The sequence below is a fragment of the Carettochelys insculpta genome, chromosome 11 (genome assembly GCF_033958435.1).
Source record: "Carettochelys insculpta isolate YL-2023 chromosome 11, ASM3395843v1, whole genome shotgun sequence".
Lineage (NCBI taxonomy): Eukaryota > Metazoa > Chordata > Testudines > Carettochelyidae > Carettochelys > Carettochelys insculpta.
The window spans coordinates 50,302,847-50,319,023 of record NC_134147.1 but is presented as its reverse complement, the minus strand read 5'-3'; the positions used below and the strand labels follow the sequence as shown (position 1 = coordinate 50,319,023).

General features: G+C 49.6%; 1 protein-coding gene across 1 annotated transcript in view; it reads left to right on the top strand.

Annotated features, from left to right (window-relative positions):
• The window catches only part of LOC142019219 (SRSF protein kinase 3-like), a 58,642-nt gene extending 46,388 nt beyond the window's left edge, over positions 1 to 12,254 (top strand). Inside the window, exon 11 of the mRNA XM_075005783.1 lies at positions 11,628 to 12,254. Coding sequence (XP_074861884.1) covers positions 11,628 to 11,812 — 185 coding nt within the window. The 3' untranslated portion in view covers positions 11,813 to 12,254. The remainder of the gene's footprint in view (positions 1 to 11,627) is intronic.
• The last annotated feature ends 3,923 nt before the right edge of the window (positions 12,255 to 16,177 follow it).

The following is a 16,177-nucleotide window of genomic DNA, read 5'->3' as shown; positions in this document are numbered from 1 at the left end:
ATTCCCAGACCTGATGTGCCTACTGGCAGAAGTTTGCACATGTCCCCTTACCATGACCAGGTCTTCCCACATCTGCTGGGCACATGCCTTTGTGCACATACATGGTGTGCCGCATCAGACACGGAACCCCTCCAGCAATGGCTGGCATTGGTCTACTCCCAGGTCAAGGACAACCTAGAGAAGGTCATCATGAGACCCCTGCAGGTTCTTACTTCTCTGGAGTGGTGGACCAAGAGCAAGAATGTCCTGCAGGAAGGCCCATTTGACAGCCCTACTCCCTCCATTGAGCTGGTATTGGATGCATCAAATCTAGTTTGGGGGGGCTCACATCATCAATCTTCAGACAGAGCGTATGTAGACGCCAGAAGAGGTGTTGTTGAATGTTAACATAAAAGAGTTCCAGGCTCTCCATCTGGCCTGTGCGGCATTCCTGCATCACTTGTCTGGCAATGCAGTGAAGGTTCACACAGACAGCATGGCCTTGGTGTTCTACATCAACAGGCAGGAAGGAGTTCACTTGTCAGTCTTCTGTCAGGCATTCCTGCTGCTCTGGGACTTCTGCATCAAACATGACATCTGTCTGGAGGCCTGTCACCTCCCTGGAATCCAGAATGCCCTAGCACCCCATCTCAGCAGGGACATCTCCTCTCCCCACAATTGCTTGCACCAGGTGGGGGTTTTCCCGGGTTGACCTGTTTGCCACCAATCAGAACAGGAAGTGCCACCAATTATGTTCCCAGCAGGGGCTCTCTCTCTATGATGCTTTCCTCCTGATGTGTTCCGAGCAATCCCTCTCTGTACACATCCCCCGAGCGATTCCTCCCTGTACACATTCCCAGCGATCCCTCTCATTGGCTGGATCCTGGGGAAAATCAAAAAGGAGAAGGCCCAGGTTCTCAGGATCATGCTAGCCTGGCTGCTGCTCAGCCTAGCACTGTACCCTGGTCCCTTCCTAGGCACCTGGGCCTCCTTTCCTAGGACAAAGGCTGGCTCCTTTGTATGCCAGTCCTGGGTCCTTAAGCCTGTTGGCAGGGATGCTCCAGGGGCTCCAGGAGGAACTTAACTGCTTGGAGGTGATCCAGCGGGTCCTCCTGTGGAGCTGGAAACCATTCATGGGATTGACTTGAGTGGGCAAGGTTCCCACTGGGTGTCAGATCATAGCATCTCTCTGTCACATTCGCTGGTTTGAGATGTCCTGGAGTATGTGCTGCACCTCTGGGATCAAGGTCTTATGCATTCCTCCATCAAGGTGCATCTCGCTGCCATCTCCATGTTCCATGAGCTGGTGCATGGGCAGATGGTGATGTTCCATTATCTGATTGCCCGGTTCCTCAGGGGCTAGAGAGCAGCTGTATCCTGAGGTAAGGGACCTGGTCCCACAGTGGGCCATTAACCTGATCCTCCCCAGGTTCAATGCACCACCCTTCAGGCTACTTCATTTCTGTTCCACCTATCCCAGAAAGTGAAATTCCTTGTGGTGATAACATTGGTGAGGCATGTCTCAGAGCTCAAGGTGCTGACCTGAGATCCTGCATAGACTGTCTTTTATAAGGACAAAGTGGAACTGCAGCCACAGGTGGCCTTCCTGCTGAAGGTCATGCCCTCCTTTCACATGGGCCAAGATATATTCCTGCCCATGTTAGAAGACTAGAATCACAGAACTGGAAATGACCTTGACAAATCATCAAGTCCAATCTCCTGCACTCACAGCAGGACCTAGCACCATCTACCCTACCCTGACAGATGTTTATCTAACCTGCCCCTTGGTACTTGAAAGCTGTTATGAAATACATTTGAGGTTCCAGGACAGATCAAACTCTCAGCCCCTGGTTTACAAGGCCAGTGCTCTAACCACTGAGCTATTTTCTGCATCAAGCCACACAGGATGGTTGAGCAGAGATGCCTACATGTCCTGGATGTGTGGAGAGCTCTCATGTTCTACTCAGAGAGCACAAAGCCCTTTTTGGAAATCAATACAGCTTTGTGTCACCACTGCAGAGCACAAGAGGCCTGCCGGTGTCATCGTAGCAGATCTCTGAGTGAGATGTGAGCTGGCATGCCTCTCTTTGTTTCAGATTGTCTGAGCCCACTCCACCAGGGCATCCTCAGCAGCTTTCCTGGTGCACTTGCCCATCCACAACATCTGCGCAGTCATGACCTGGTCCTTGGTCCATGCGTTCATGTCTCACTATGCCATCACTCAGCCAGCTAGGGATGATGATGAGTTTGGTAGAACTGTGCTTCGGTCAACATAGCCATGAACTCCTACACACCTCCATGGGTACTGCTTGGAGTCAGTAAAAATAGGAATGGAGATGACTGATCACTTAAGAAGAAAAGACAGTTACCTCTTTCATAACTTGTATTCTTTAAGATGTGTTGCTCATGTCCATACCATGACCCACCTTCTTCGAGTATTGTCCCTGTGGGTGCTCCACTTGGGGCGTCATTGTGTCCTCACTCTGGCACTCAGAGATTCTTCTAGAGCTGTGGTTTCCCATGCCATGCATGCATAGTAGTGCCTCCTTGTGCTGTCTGGCGTCTGCACAGCTTGGGCCCCTCATTTCCTTTTCTACCATCCTTGGAAACAGGCAGAGATCTCCTTCTCTCTGAAAGACAAAGACAAAGATTTAGTGAGCATGGTTTAGACACATTTTTAACCATAGTTGTTAGTTATTTCCAACATTATCTTCCGATGTCAACGAAAGAAAAAGTTAAAGTTTGAAGTTTGTTAGTTTGTTTTAAGTAACTACATCCATGACATGCTCGGCTCTCCTGGCTTTAAGTGCTGTGTGACATGCAGGGATGCCATACCTGCCACTGACAGGCATTCGTCCTGCATTAGGTGCCTGAGTGAGGCTCACCAAACCCAGAAGTGCACCCACTGCTCCAGACTTACGGCATGGGCAATTTGGGACAAGGCCAACAGGCTGAAGGTGTAATTATATGAGAAGTCCCTTCAGCCACCAGCCCCAGAGCAGTCTTCTGCCAAAACAGCACTGGAACCCAGTGGTATGAACAATGTATGTCCCTATACATCCTCCGAGATGCTGCCTGTGAAATTGGGCACCTTCCCAGTGCATGCCTGCTCTCTAGCACCACCGGTTTGGACCATGCCAGCTGAAAAACCCAGCAGAAACAGGCGCACTTGGAGCTGAGCTGCAAACATTCGGCACCATCAACACTGTCAGCACTGCCAGCCACGTCCACACCAGCACTTACCCCTAAGAGGTTTTTGGCACAGATGATTCTGCCCGCCTCGGCACCAGATGTGGCACACAAAAAGCACCACACCAGATCACTGCACTGCTCTGAAGTGGCACTGAAGTCAGTGCTGAGAAAGTTGAGAGCTGCAGTTCTGACACACATGCACTTGGCACCAGAAAAGGCACCGACATGGCACCGAGACACCTCTCCATCCTGTTCAACGGGATCAGAATGGATGGCACCAAAAAGGCCCCACCTGGACTCTGCCTACAGCCCAAATGGCACCAAACATGGTCTCGCCACATTGCCGGTCTCCTGCTCTGCCTCCATCTCCACGCCCATCTGGGAGATCAGCTTCCTACCAGGATTCACATAGTAGGCCACCCACCCCTGTAGGGGGAGGCTCAGACTGCAGGAGTGTATTTTCTTCTCAACTCTCCATTCCTACCCACTCACACTGGGAAGATGCCTATCCAGCTCCACTTCCTCTGTGGTTTGCCCACCACTACTCATACCCACCACAGCATGCTGAACATTGGCCTCCCTGGGACTCAAAGTCACATTGGTCCCAACATCAGCCAATGCACTCTACTACCTCTCAGGATCGCCCTGCCTCCCCACAGCCCACAACCCTGGCCACGTATCCACCATCACAACACTCTGACATGGAGGACTCCATATCCAAGTGTGAGGATAGATCCCCACTCCACCATTCCTCTTCTTTGCCTGATGACGCTGTCACCTCAGTCTCTCCACTGAGGGCCAATGACTCCCGGTCTTTCCAGGAATTCTCTAAGAGGGTGGCATTGGCCCAGGAAAAAGATCTTCAGGAGATGCAGGCCAAGTAGTACAGCTGCTCCATACCTTCCAGCCGCCTACTTCCTCTAGAATTGCTTTGCCAATGAGGCCATTATGGATCTGGTAAAGGTTATATGGCAAATGTCAGCTTCCATTTCCCCTACCAACAAGAGGGCTGACAAAAAGTACTTGGTGGCCTCTAAGGATGCTGATTTTCTCTTTACATATCCCCAGCCCAATTCATTGGTGGTGGACATGGTCCACAATAAATCAAAACATCCTTCCTTCAAGTCCACCCCACATGCTAAAAATAACAAGAAGTGGAACATAATGGGCTGGAAGGTCTACTCCTGGAGTACCCTCCTTCTCCAGGCAGCGAACTACACAACCACTTGAACTTCTCCAGTCCAGTTGCTCTGCACTCAGATCACCAGCACTTCCACTGCTGCCTCTGCCCCTTTTTCCACTGATGGGCCACCATTACATCAGACAAGTGGGTCCTAGAACTCGTGGCCTAGCGTTACTCTATCCCATTCACATCTACCCCACTCTACCCCAGTTCCTTTTCAGGGTCCCTTCTCATGAGAACCTACTTAGTCAAAAGGTACAGCATTGCCTGCATCTGGGTGCCAGAGAACTAGTCCCAGAGGAGCAGAGGGAGCAGAGGGAAACCATCCCGTAGTTGGGACCCTCCTTCCAGAGGGTGCTATTGTATCCTCTCGTGCCGAGGATATTTCTCCGGGGGAGGGAGCACCAGCTGTTAGGAAGAAGCAGGTTTTAGTAGTGGGGGATTCGACCATTAGAAATATAGATAGTTGGATTTGTGATGACCGGGAGAACCGTATGGTGACTTGCCTGCCTGGTGCGAAGGTTGCGGATCTCTCGAGGCATCTAGACAGACTTATGGGCAGTGCTGGGGAGGAGCCGGTCGTCGTGGTACATGTTGGTACCAATGACATAGGGAAGGGCAGAAGAGATGTTCTGGAGGCCAAATTTAGGTTACTAGGAAAGAGACTGAAATCCAGAACATCTATGGTGGCATTCTCTGAAATGCTTCCAGTTCCACACGCAGCGCCAGATAGACAGGCAGAACTTCAGAGTCTCAATGCGTGGATGAGACGATGGTGTAGGGAAGAGGGGTTTAGATTTATTAGGAACTGGGGACACTTTTGGGGTACGGGGGAGCCTATACAGGAATGATGGGCTCCACCTAAATCAAGGTGGATCCAGACTGCTGGCATTAAACATTAAAAAGGTCATAGAGCAGTTTTTAAACTAAGAGGTGGGGGAAAGCCGATTGGTGCGGGGGAGCACCTGGATCGGACGGAGACTTCTCTTACACGAGGCTCCATAGACAGGGATTCCCTAGAAGTTAGTCAGATAGGGAACGTGGGAAATAATATATGGGCAAGATCAGATGTGAAACAATCGTGCATAAAAAAATCCAAGGCGTCTGTGAAAGGCGGACATATAAATAGTGGTAGTTTTTTAACGTGCTTTTACACCAATGCTAGGAGTCTGTCTAATAAGATGGGTGAACTGGAGTACCTCATATCAAAGGAGGAAGTTGACATAATAGGCATCTCAGAAACATGGTGGAATGAGGACAATCAGTGGGACACTATCATACCGGGATATAAATTATATCGGAAAGACAGAACAGGTCGTGCGGGTGGCGGAGTGGTACTATATGTGAAGGATAATATAGAATCAAATGAAGCAAAAATCCTAAAGGAATCAAAATGTTCCATAGAATCACCATGGATAACAATTCATTCCTCTAATATGAATATGGCATTAGGAATATATTACCGACCACCTAACCAGGACAGTGATAGTGATGCTGAAATGTTAAGGGAGATTAGAGAGGCTATCAAAATAAAAAACACAGTAATAATAGGAGATTTCAATTATCCCCATATTGATTGGGTGCATGTCACCCCAGGACGGGATTCAGAGATCAAATTTCTTGATGCCTTAAATGACTGCTTCTTGGAGCAGCTAGTACAGGAACCCACAAGGGGAGAGTCAATTCTCGATCTAGTCTTGACTGGAACACAGGATCTGGTCCAAGAGGTAACTGTTAATGGACCGCTTGGAAATAGTGACCACAATATAATAACTTCTAATATTCCTGTGTTGGGAAGAACACCGCAGCGGTCAAACACTCTGGCATTTAATTTCAAAAAGGGGAATTACACTAAAATGAGGAAGCTAGTTAAACAGAAACTAAAAGGTAGAGTAATTAAACTAAAATCCCTGGAAGCTGCATGGAAACTGTTTAAAGACACCGTACTAGAGGCCCAACTTAAATGTATACCCCAAATAAAAAAACACAGTAAGAGACCTAACAAAGAACCACCATGGCTTAACAGCCATGTTAAAAAGGCAGTGAGAGAGAAAAGGGCAGCTTTTAAAAAGTGGAAGTCAAATCCTAGTGAGGAAAATAGAAAGGAACATAAACACTCCCAAATTAAGTGTCATAATGTAATAAGAAAAGCCAAAAAAGATTTTGAGGAACAGCTAGCCAAAAATTCAAAAAACGATAGTAAAATGTTTTTTAAATACATTAGAAGCAGGAAGCCCGCTAAAAAAGCAGTGGGGCCCTTGGACGATAAAGATATAAAAGGAGCGATCAAGGAAGACAGTGCCATTGCGGAGCTATTAAATGATTTCTTTGCTTCAGTCTTCACGGCTGAGGATGTTACAGAGGTTCCTAAATCTGAGCCAGCCTTTTTAGGTGACAAATCTGAGGAACTCACTCAGATTGAAGTGACATTAGACGAGGTCTTGGAGTTAATTGATAAGGTGAATAGTAACAAGTCTCCAGGACCAGACGGCATTCACCCAAGGGTTCTGAAAGAACTCAAATGTGAAATTGCGGAGTTATTAACAGTGGTTTGTAACCTATCCTTTAAATCCACTTTGGTACCAAATGACTGGAAGACGGCCAATATAACACCAATATTTAAAAAAGGCTCTAGAGGAGACCCTGGCAATTATAGACCGATAAGTTTAACATCAGTACCAGGCAAATTAGTAGAAACAATAGTAAAGAATAAAATTGCAAGGCACATAGAAGAGCACGAATTGTTGGGCAAAAGTCAGCATGGTTTCTGCAGAGGGAAGTCGTGTCTAACTAATCTATTAGAATTCTTTGAAGGGGTTAATAAACATGCGGACAAGGGGCACCCGGTGGACATAATATACCTAGATTTCCAGAAAGCCTTTGACACGGTCCCACACCAAAGGCTTTTATGTAAATTAGGTGGTCATGGGATAGGAGGAAAGATCCTTTCATGGATCGGGAATTGGTTAAAAGACAGAAAACAAAGGGTGGGAATAAATGGTAAATTTTCACAATGGAGGAGGGTAACTAGTGGTGTTCCCCAGGGGTCAGTCCTGGGACCGATCCTGTTCAACTTGTTCATCAATGATCTAGAAAATGAGGTAAGCTGTGAGGTGGCAAAGTTTGCAGATGACACCAAGTTGTTCAGGACAGTCAAAACCAAAACAGATTGTGAAGAACTACAAAAAGATCTCAGCAAACTGAGTGATTGGGCAGCAAAATGGCAAATGAAATTTAATGTGGGTAAGTGTAAGGTAATGCATGTTGGAAAAAATAACCCAAATTACACGTACTACATGATGGGGTCAAATTTAGCTATGACAGATCAGGAAAGGGATCTTGGAGTTATAGTGGATAGTTCTCTGAAGACATCCACGCAGTGTGCAGCGGCAGTTAGTAAGGCAAATAGGATGTTAGGAATTATTAAAAAAGGGATAGATAATAAGACAAAAGATATCATACTTCCCCTATATAAAACTATGGTACGCCCACATCTTGAGTACTGCGTGCAGATGTGGTCTCCTCACCTCAAAAAAGATATATTGGCATTAGAAAAGGTTCAGAAAAGGGCGACTAAGATGATTAGGGGCTTGGAACGGGTCCCATATGGGGAGAGGCTAGAGAGACTGGGACTTTTCAGTTTGGAAAAGAGGCGATTGAGGGGCGATATGATAGAGGTATATAAAATCATGAATGGTGTGGAGAAAGTGAATATAGAAAAATTATTTACCTTTTCCCATAATACAAGAACTAGGGGACACCAAATGAAATTGATGGGTAGTAGGTTCAAAACTAATAAAAGGACATTTTTCTTCACACAGCGCACAGTCAACCTGTGGAACTCCTTGCCCAAGGAGGCTGTGAAGGCCAGGACTCTATTAGGGTTTAAAAAAGAGCTTGATAAATTTTTGCAGGTTAGGTCCATAAATGACTATTAGCCAGGGATAAAGTATGGTGCCCCTAGCCTTCAGAACAAGGGCAGGAGATGGATGGCAGGTGATAAATCACTTGATCATTGTCTTCTGTTCTCCTTCTCTGGGGCACCTGGCATTGGCCACCGTCGGCAGATGGGATGCTGGGCTGGATGGACCTTTGGTCTGACCCAGTATGGCCATTCTTATGTTCTTATGTTCTTTCAAGGCAGGGGGTTTTACTCAACATGCTTCCTAACTCAGAAAAAGAATGGGAGGAAGACACCTGCCTTGATCTCAGGAGGCTCAAAAAATATGTCCTCTATTGACACTTCAGAATGATGACCTTCATGACTGTTATTCCAGCAGAGGACAAAGAAGGCTGGCTCTCACCTCTCAACCTACAGGACACCTATTTTCATATCACGATTCACCTGGTGCACAAGCACTTCATGTGTTTCACAGTGGGGGCTCACTGCTATCAATACTGGGCCCTCCAGTTTAGGGTTTCAACTGCACCAACGGTATTCTCAAAGACTTGCGCAGTCATGGCCACTCATCTAAGATGCCTTAGGTCATCATCTTCCTGTACCTGGACAATTGCTTCATAAAGGGGCCTTCATTTCTGGAGGTGCTTGCATGATTCACTTCACAACAGATCTTCTACTCAGCCTAGGGTTCCACATAAATTATGAAAAGTCCATACTCTGGCCCACTCAGACTCTAGAGTTTATCAGGGCCCATACAGACCACAGCCAAAGCCACTCTTCTCGTCCAGAGACTCAAAAGTTTTTAATGACCTTATTCAAGTGGTGCGAGTGTCTCCCACCGTCACAGTCTGCATTAGTCTATAGCTTCTGGGATACATGGAGCCCACCACATTCATGGTCAAATGGGCCAGAGTTTACATGTGGCGTCTCCAATCATGGCTAGCCACATGCTATGCCCCAGTCAAGGACCCACTGTCCAAGTCAGTAGCTGTTCCACCACATGCCCTCACCTCTCTCCAGTGCTGGACAAATCCAGATGATGTTCTAACCAGCGTGCTGTTTCATCATCCCCACCCTCTTCTACTACCCTTACTATGGATGCCTCTCTTATGGGGTGGGGGCCCATCTGGGTATCCTTATGGTCCAGGCAAATGGTCCTTCACCAAACAAGTACTCCACATAAACCTCCTAGGGCTCAGAGCAGTCTGCTACGCTTGCCAACATTTCTGATGGCACCTCATGCACAGGACTACCAATATTTGGACAGACAACACCACCTGCGTGTATTACATCAACTGATAGGGTGGAGTTCAGTCTCCATCCCTGTGTGTGGAAGCCCTAAAATTGTGGACATAGTGTCTTCAACACTCCGGTAGCCACCTACCTGCCCAGAGGGCGGAACATGACCGTGGACACCCTCAGCCACTCATTCAGTGGCCATCACAAGTGGGAGATAAGCATGGCAGCCTTCAATCACGTTTCCCCTCTGGGCCAGAAGCTGATCTCTTTGTGACCCAGGTCAACAGGAAGTATCACCAATACTGTTCCGGAGCAGGCCTGGGGAAATACTCCCTTAGGGATGCTTTCTCCATCAAAGGGGATGTGCCCCTCCTCTAAGCATTTTCCACACGTCCCATGATCCACAGACTCCTGGTCAAGGTCCAGCTGGATCGGGCTTGCCTGATATTAATCACCCCAGTGTGGCCAAGACAGATGTGGTATCCTTACCTTTGCAGGCTGTCCGTAGCCCCTTAACCCTCATTCACTCAGACTGCGCCTCCACGCATAGCTCCTCTATAGCTTTGGAATGCCGAAGTTGTATGCTCTGAAAGGGTACAGCAGGTTTTGCTTCAGAGCAGATGGGAGTCCACTTGCAAGTCTTATCTCGAAAAATGGATGAGGTTCTCCTGGTGGTTGGGCATCAATCATTCTGTCTCCTCACACTGTGCCCCTTCCTGTCCTCATCGACTACCTGTTGCACCTGAGTGAGTCAGGTCTTGCACTCTACCATCATGAAGTCACCCTTTGAACACCTAGCAATGTGCTCCTGGCTTCACCTGTCACAGAATCATAGAATCCTAGGGCTGGAAGAGACCTCAGGAGGTCATTGAATCCAAACCCCTGCTTCAAACAGGATCAACCCCAACTAAGTCATTCCAGCCAGGACCCTGTCAAGCTGGGACTTAAAAACCTCGAGGGATGGACATTCCACCACCTCTCTAGGCAACACATTCCAGTGCTTCACCACCCTCCTGGCGAAAGTAGTTTTTCCTAATATCTAACTTACTCTCTCCTCTGTAACTTCAGACCATTGCTCCTTGTTCTGCCATCTGTCACCACTGAGAACAGTTTTTCTCAATCCTCTTTAGAGCTCCCCTTTAGGAAGTTGAAGGCTGCTATTAAATCACCCCTCAGTCTTTTCTTCTGTAAACCAAATAAGCCCAAATTTCTCAGCCTTTCCTCATAGGTCATGTGTTCCAGCCCCTTAATCATTTTTGTTGCCCTCCACTGACCCTGCTCCAGCACATCCACATCCTTTTTATAATGACGGAGCGGGGGCAAAACTAGACACAATATTCCAGATGTGGCCTCACCAGTGCTGAATTTACAGCACCACTGCACTTGTCTACCACACACACCTCTTTGTGGAATGAACATGAGTAACACATCTCAAAGAACACCAGGTATGGAACAGGCAATTGGATTATAGTAATCTGACAGTCCCCTTCCAGCTCATTCAGGTCTCTCTTTATGGCTCACTCCCTCCATAGTGCCAATAACAAGTGAGTCTAAAGATAGTTATAATTTGATAATTTTCCTCATTGTTGATATTTGCAAATGTAACTGACACACTGGGCACTGCAAATGCCTAACCTGACTTACTGTACGCTTTTTGGGGCAGGAGCGATATCTTCTGTCAGGTATCTACCAGACTTCTGGGCCTAAAAAAGGAATAATAACAGCAAATAAATAATACATGAGTTTGCAGAGATATGGCAACAGAAAATGGAGAGTGCATTTCTGGGCTGCCTTCACAGAGGCATTACAAAGCTGGGAACTGATGGCTTCTGACTTTCTGGCCCCTGGTGTGACTGCATGTAAAATATTGAATTCACTTTTGGGCATATCATCACCAGAGCAACGCTGACATGGGGCAGGGAGAGGGGTGTTCAAGGATCAGAACAACTGGCTGACAGGTAGCAGTTTACAGGTATTGAAGAGGTATAAAGATTTACAAGCAGTAGAATTAGTTAGAGTGGTAAAGAGGAGAATCAAGGAGAAGGTGGTACGCAAGGAAGCATTAAGAAGGCAGGGACTTAAGAAGCTGTTGTGCTAAATGATCAAGTATCATGCATATGTTGTTTCTGATAGGTGCTCTCCTACGGATTTCCAGGCTTTTCCCCTGCAGTCTGCACAGCACCCTAACAGACAGATACAACTGGACAAACCATGAGGCTGACCTGTTTTCTAGCTTCCTTCTGCCAATGCTGGAATACATACCAGCCAAACGGACAACAGCAGCGAAATGCCTTCAACACCCATGGCTGAGTACCTAGTGTCCCGATCAGCCTAATGATGCTTTCTGTGGTAATGGAACATAGACAAGAAATTTATTTTACCAGACGTAGAAGTACACCAGATGGTAAATCTGTTGAAGATGCAGGCCACAGAATTCATACTGGGATTCAAGCAGCCTTTCTCCCTCCCCAGCAAGGGTTCTTGTCCTTTCATCATGCTTCATTCCCCAACACAATTTTCCAAGCAGTCTGAGTCTTACTTTCTTTCCTTAGTAGCTTGTCATTTCCTCTACTCCTGAACCTACGTGCTTGTACTTCATGACTTTCCCATTTATTGCCACATGTATGCATCTGCCACAAATCTGTCTATGAAGATGGCACCACTCAGCTTCCATGGTGGTTTCTGCAGAATCTAGGCTTCAGTTATTAAAAAAAATGCTTGATTTCTAATCCTCTGTGCAGAGATCTCTAATCCTGCTGCCTGCTGAGTATGAAGAGACACAAATAGCTACTACTGCAGTCTTCCCCTGACCACTCAGCAAGTATAGAAGAGCTAAGCACGTGGGAATCACTGAAGTTTCTCTGAATCAGAGTACAAGCTGTGCAAAGAGGCTCAAGAAAGAGGCTTCAGGGTCTGGCAGTGGTACTGCTGGAAGCAGACCTGCAGGTCTAGTCCCCTAACCAAGTCGGGAATGTTCATGGTTTCTACCAGTTACTCTAGAGGTGCAGGCCCAGCCTTACAGCAAGGCGAACAAGGCAGTTGCTTTGGGCCCCACACCTTCAAGGCCTTGAGCTTCTACCATCTGCCACTTTGGGCCTTGTCCATCACCTGGGCCCCAATGTTAGTGATTCCCCTTGGTCCCCACAAACCCTAGGGCTGGGCCTCTAGAAGTGGAGAAGCTGTCATGCTCTGGGAAGGATTTCTTACTCCCCTTTACCGGGGGATAATCAGGAAAGCAAAAGCACAATTGGAACTGCAGCTAGCAAGGAATGTGAAGGGCAACAAGAAGAGCTTCTACAGGTATGTTAACATCCAAGGCATCCTTCAGTCTGTGTAACCTATGGATCACGCCCTTCGTAACTCCATTTAAGATCACCATTTGCAGCATTCACTGTGACTGTGGAGGCCCACACGAGAGTGACAGTCCTTGCTACATCTGCTGCATATGTAGTGGGTGTCTGGCAGGTCCTTGCTGTCCTTTCTATGGGCTCGCTTCCCCTCTGCCAGCTGTCTGATCTTCATCTCACTTTTCTGAAGGCCACTGTGTAGTTCCTGCTTCCAACTGCTGCGGCTGTCTGCCAGCTCTTCCCACCAACTATCTGGGTCGATGTCTACCTCCTTGAGGTCCCTCTTACAGACGTCTTTGTAGCGCAACTCGGGGCGTCCAGGAGGTCTTTTGCCAGAGGCTAGCTCGCCATACAGGATGTCTTTTGGGATCCTTCCATCATTCATCCTGTGGACGTGGCCAAGCCAGTGGAGCCGACGCTGCCTGAGGAGGGTGTGCATGGTTGGGATTCCAGCTTGCTCGAGGACGCCGGTGTTGGCTACAGCAGTGTCGTCTGCAAACAGCATGTCTCTAATGAGCACCTCCCGCACTTGAGACTTAGCCTTCAGCCTTGCAAGATTAAACAGTTTCCCATCAGATCTTGTGTGCAAAAAGATGCCCTCTGTTGAGGATCCAAAGGCGTGCTTCAGCAGGAGTGCGAAGAAGATCCCAAACAACGTCGGAGCAAGGACGCATCCTTGTTTGATGCCACTCCTGATGCTGAAGGCATCCGATCATGTGCCATTATATTGGATAGTTCCTCTAGTGTCTTCGTGGAAAGACTGGATCATCTTGAGTAGCCGTGGTGGACAGCGTATCTTGTGGAGCAATTTAAACAGTCCATCCCTACTGACTGAGTCGAAAGCCTTGGTCAGGTCGATGAAAGTGACAGAGTGGCTTCCTCTGCTCCCTGCATTTCTCCTGCAGCTGCCTCAGGGAGAAGATCATGTCAATGGTAGATCTCTCGGCACAGAATCCGCATTGGGATTCAGGATACACCCTCTCAGTGAGCTTCTGGAGTCTGCCGAGGATGACACGAGCGAACAATTTACCAGTGATACTTAGGAGGGAGATTCCACAGTAATTGTTGCAGTCACTTCTGTCTCCTTTGTTCTTATACAAGGTTACAAAGTTGGCGTCCCCCATGTTGTCCTCTGGAACCTCACCCTCCCTCCAGCACAGGCACAACAGCTCATGTAGGGGTTCCAGGAGTGTGTCCAAGGCATACTTGATTACCTCTGGTGGTACACCATCCTGGCCTGGGGCCTTTCCTACTGCAGTGCTGTCAATAGCTTTCTTCAATTTGTCCACAGTTGGTTCCAGGTCCAGCTCATCCATGACTAACAGGAGATCGACGGTGCTGAGGGCTGTATCAACCACAGTGTTCTTGCATGAGTACAGTTTGGAGTAGTGCTCGACCCAGTGCTCCATCTGTTTGGCTCTGTCAGCGATGACTTCACAAGATTTGGATTTCAGAGGTGCCAGCTTGTTCTGGATGGGTCCCTGTAGTGAGTCAGTATGGCCTCCTGCAGACCCGGAGGCAGGGGAGACTATGCAGAGGCCCTGGTGGGCGGAGCCGGAGCCAGGAGACCAGAGGCCCGCCCCTCAGAGGGCGGGGCCAAGGGCTAGAAGAGCCTAAGGCGGGACTCAGGACCCATTCGGGCCTGGGCCTCCGGGCAGGGAGGACGTGCCTGCATGAGCTCCTCGGCACCAAATGGAGAGGGCCTGCGGCCGCCCGGCCAGGCCAGAGGAGCAGGCCCCCAGAGGCTCCAAGCAATCCTGGGTCCATATGCCCCAAGGGGACTACCCGGACTTCCCAGACCTACCAGGACCTTCCCGCCGGCGGAGACCCCCCGCCTTGGAAGAGGCCCCAGGAGCGGGCTGCCCCAGAGTCCCGGCGGATCCTTACAGCACCCAGACCCAGGATCGCCTCGCGTCTCCTGTATTACCGCCGCCCGACTACCCTAACGACATTGTTATGGACGACTGGCCGGAGCCCCCGAAGGTGGATGACCCGGAGGAGACCGACCTAGGGGGACCCCTTGACCAGATGGACTGGGACCTTCCGCCAGCAGAGGGTGAGGTAGGAAGTGGCCCGGGGAGCGACGCTCACGAACCAATGGCAGTGTGTTGCGGTCTGGATCCCCACTGCCGGGGTTGCATGTGAGTGACCCCCAGGGCCCCGGGCCGGGTCGCAGTGGAGTGGGAGGGCCTGCGACCCCCTACTCCCTACCTCCTTGACAGGGCCAGCCTGTGCTGGGCCTGCACTTACACCCTTGGGTTGCTGCCCCGCCCCAAACGGAGGGCTGGGCCCAGAACGGTGCTAGTACTTGGGGACTGCTGCCCTACCCTGAACTGAGGGCCGGGCCTAGAACTGTACTATTACCTGTGAACTGCTGCCCTGCCCTGGACTGAGGGCTGGGCCCAGAACTATACTACTCTTGTGAACTGTGGCCCTGCCCTAGGTTGAGGGCTGGGGTCTGTATGGTGTTGTAGCAGTGAGCCGCTGACCACCCGAACTGAGTACGGGCTGGTGCTCTAACCCCTTTGCTGCCGCCCGCCCTAGGCCAAGGGGCTGGGCGTCTCTGGACTTGTTACACGTGGTGGAGAATGTGGGTACCTGGTCCCCACCCCTGACGTAAGGGGTGAGGAAGTGGGCGCAGACCCACGGAGGGGAAGGTCCCTGGACAGTGAGGGCAACTGTCCGCTATCTTTTTTTTTTTTTTCCTCTGGTGCTTGTTTTGTGGTTTCTGGTGTATTGCTGCTAACTCTGCTTCCCCAATGGAGGTGGACAGGCTACTGCAGTATCTGGCGGAGAGCCAGCAAAAGCAGCAAGCTGCCCAACTACAGCAGCAGCAGCAGTTAATCCAGCAGCTGGGAGCCCAGCAGCAGCGGCTCCTGACGGAACTGATGGCACAGAGCCAGGAGCACCAGCGACAGTGTCTGCAGCAGCTGGCAGCCCTGGTGCCGTTACCAGCCGAACCACGGCAGGAAGCTCCAGGGGAGGGCCCAGCGTCAGTCCCGCTGGTACGCCTGACGAAGATGGGCCCCACAGATGACCCGGAGGCCTTCCTGGTCACCTTCGAGCGGGTAGCAGTGGTGGCCAGGTGGCCCTGGAGCCAGTGGGCCACATTACTGGCCCCTTATTTGACCGGGGGGGCCCAGAGAGCTTACCGGGCATTGTCGGTGGAAGACGCCCGAGATTATGACCGGGTGAAGGCAGCCGTCCTGGACGCATTGGACGTCAGCCCAGAGACCTTCCGCCGGCGCTTCCGGTCCCTGACCTACGCCCCGGGAGCCCGGCCGTGGTGCGTGGCACAGGAGTTGAGGGACGCGTGCCGGCGGTGGCTGCAACCAG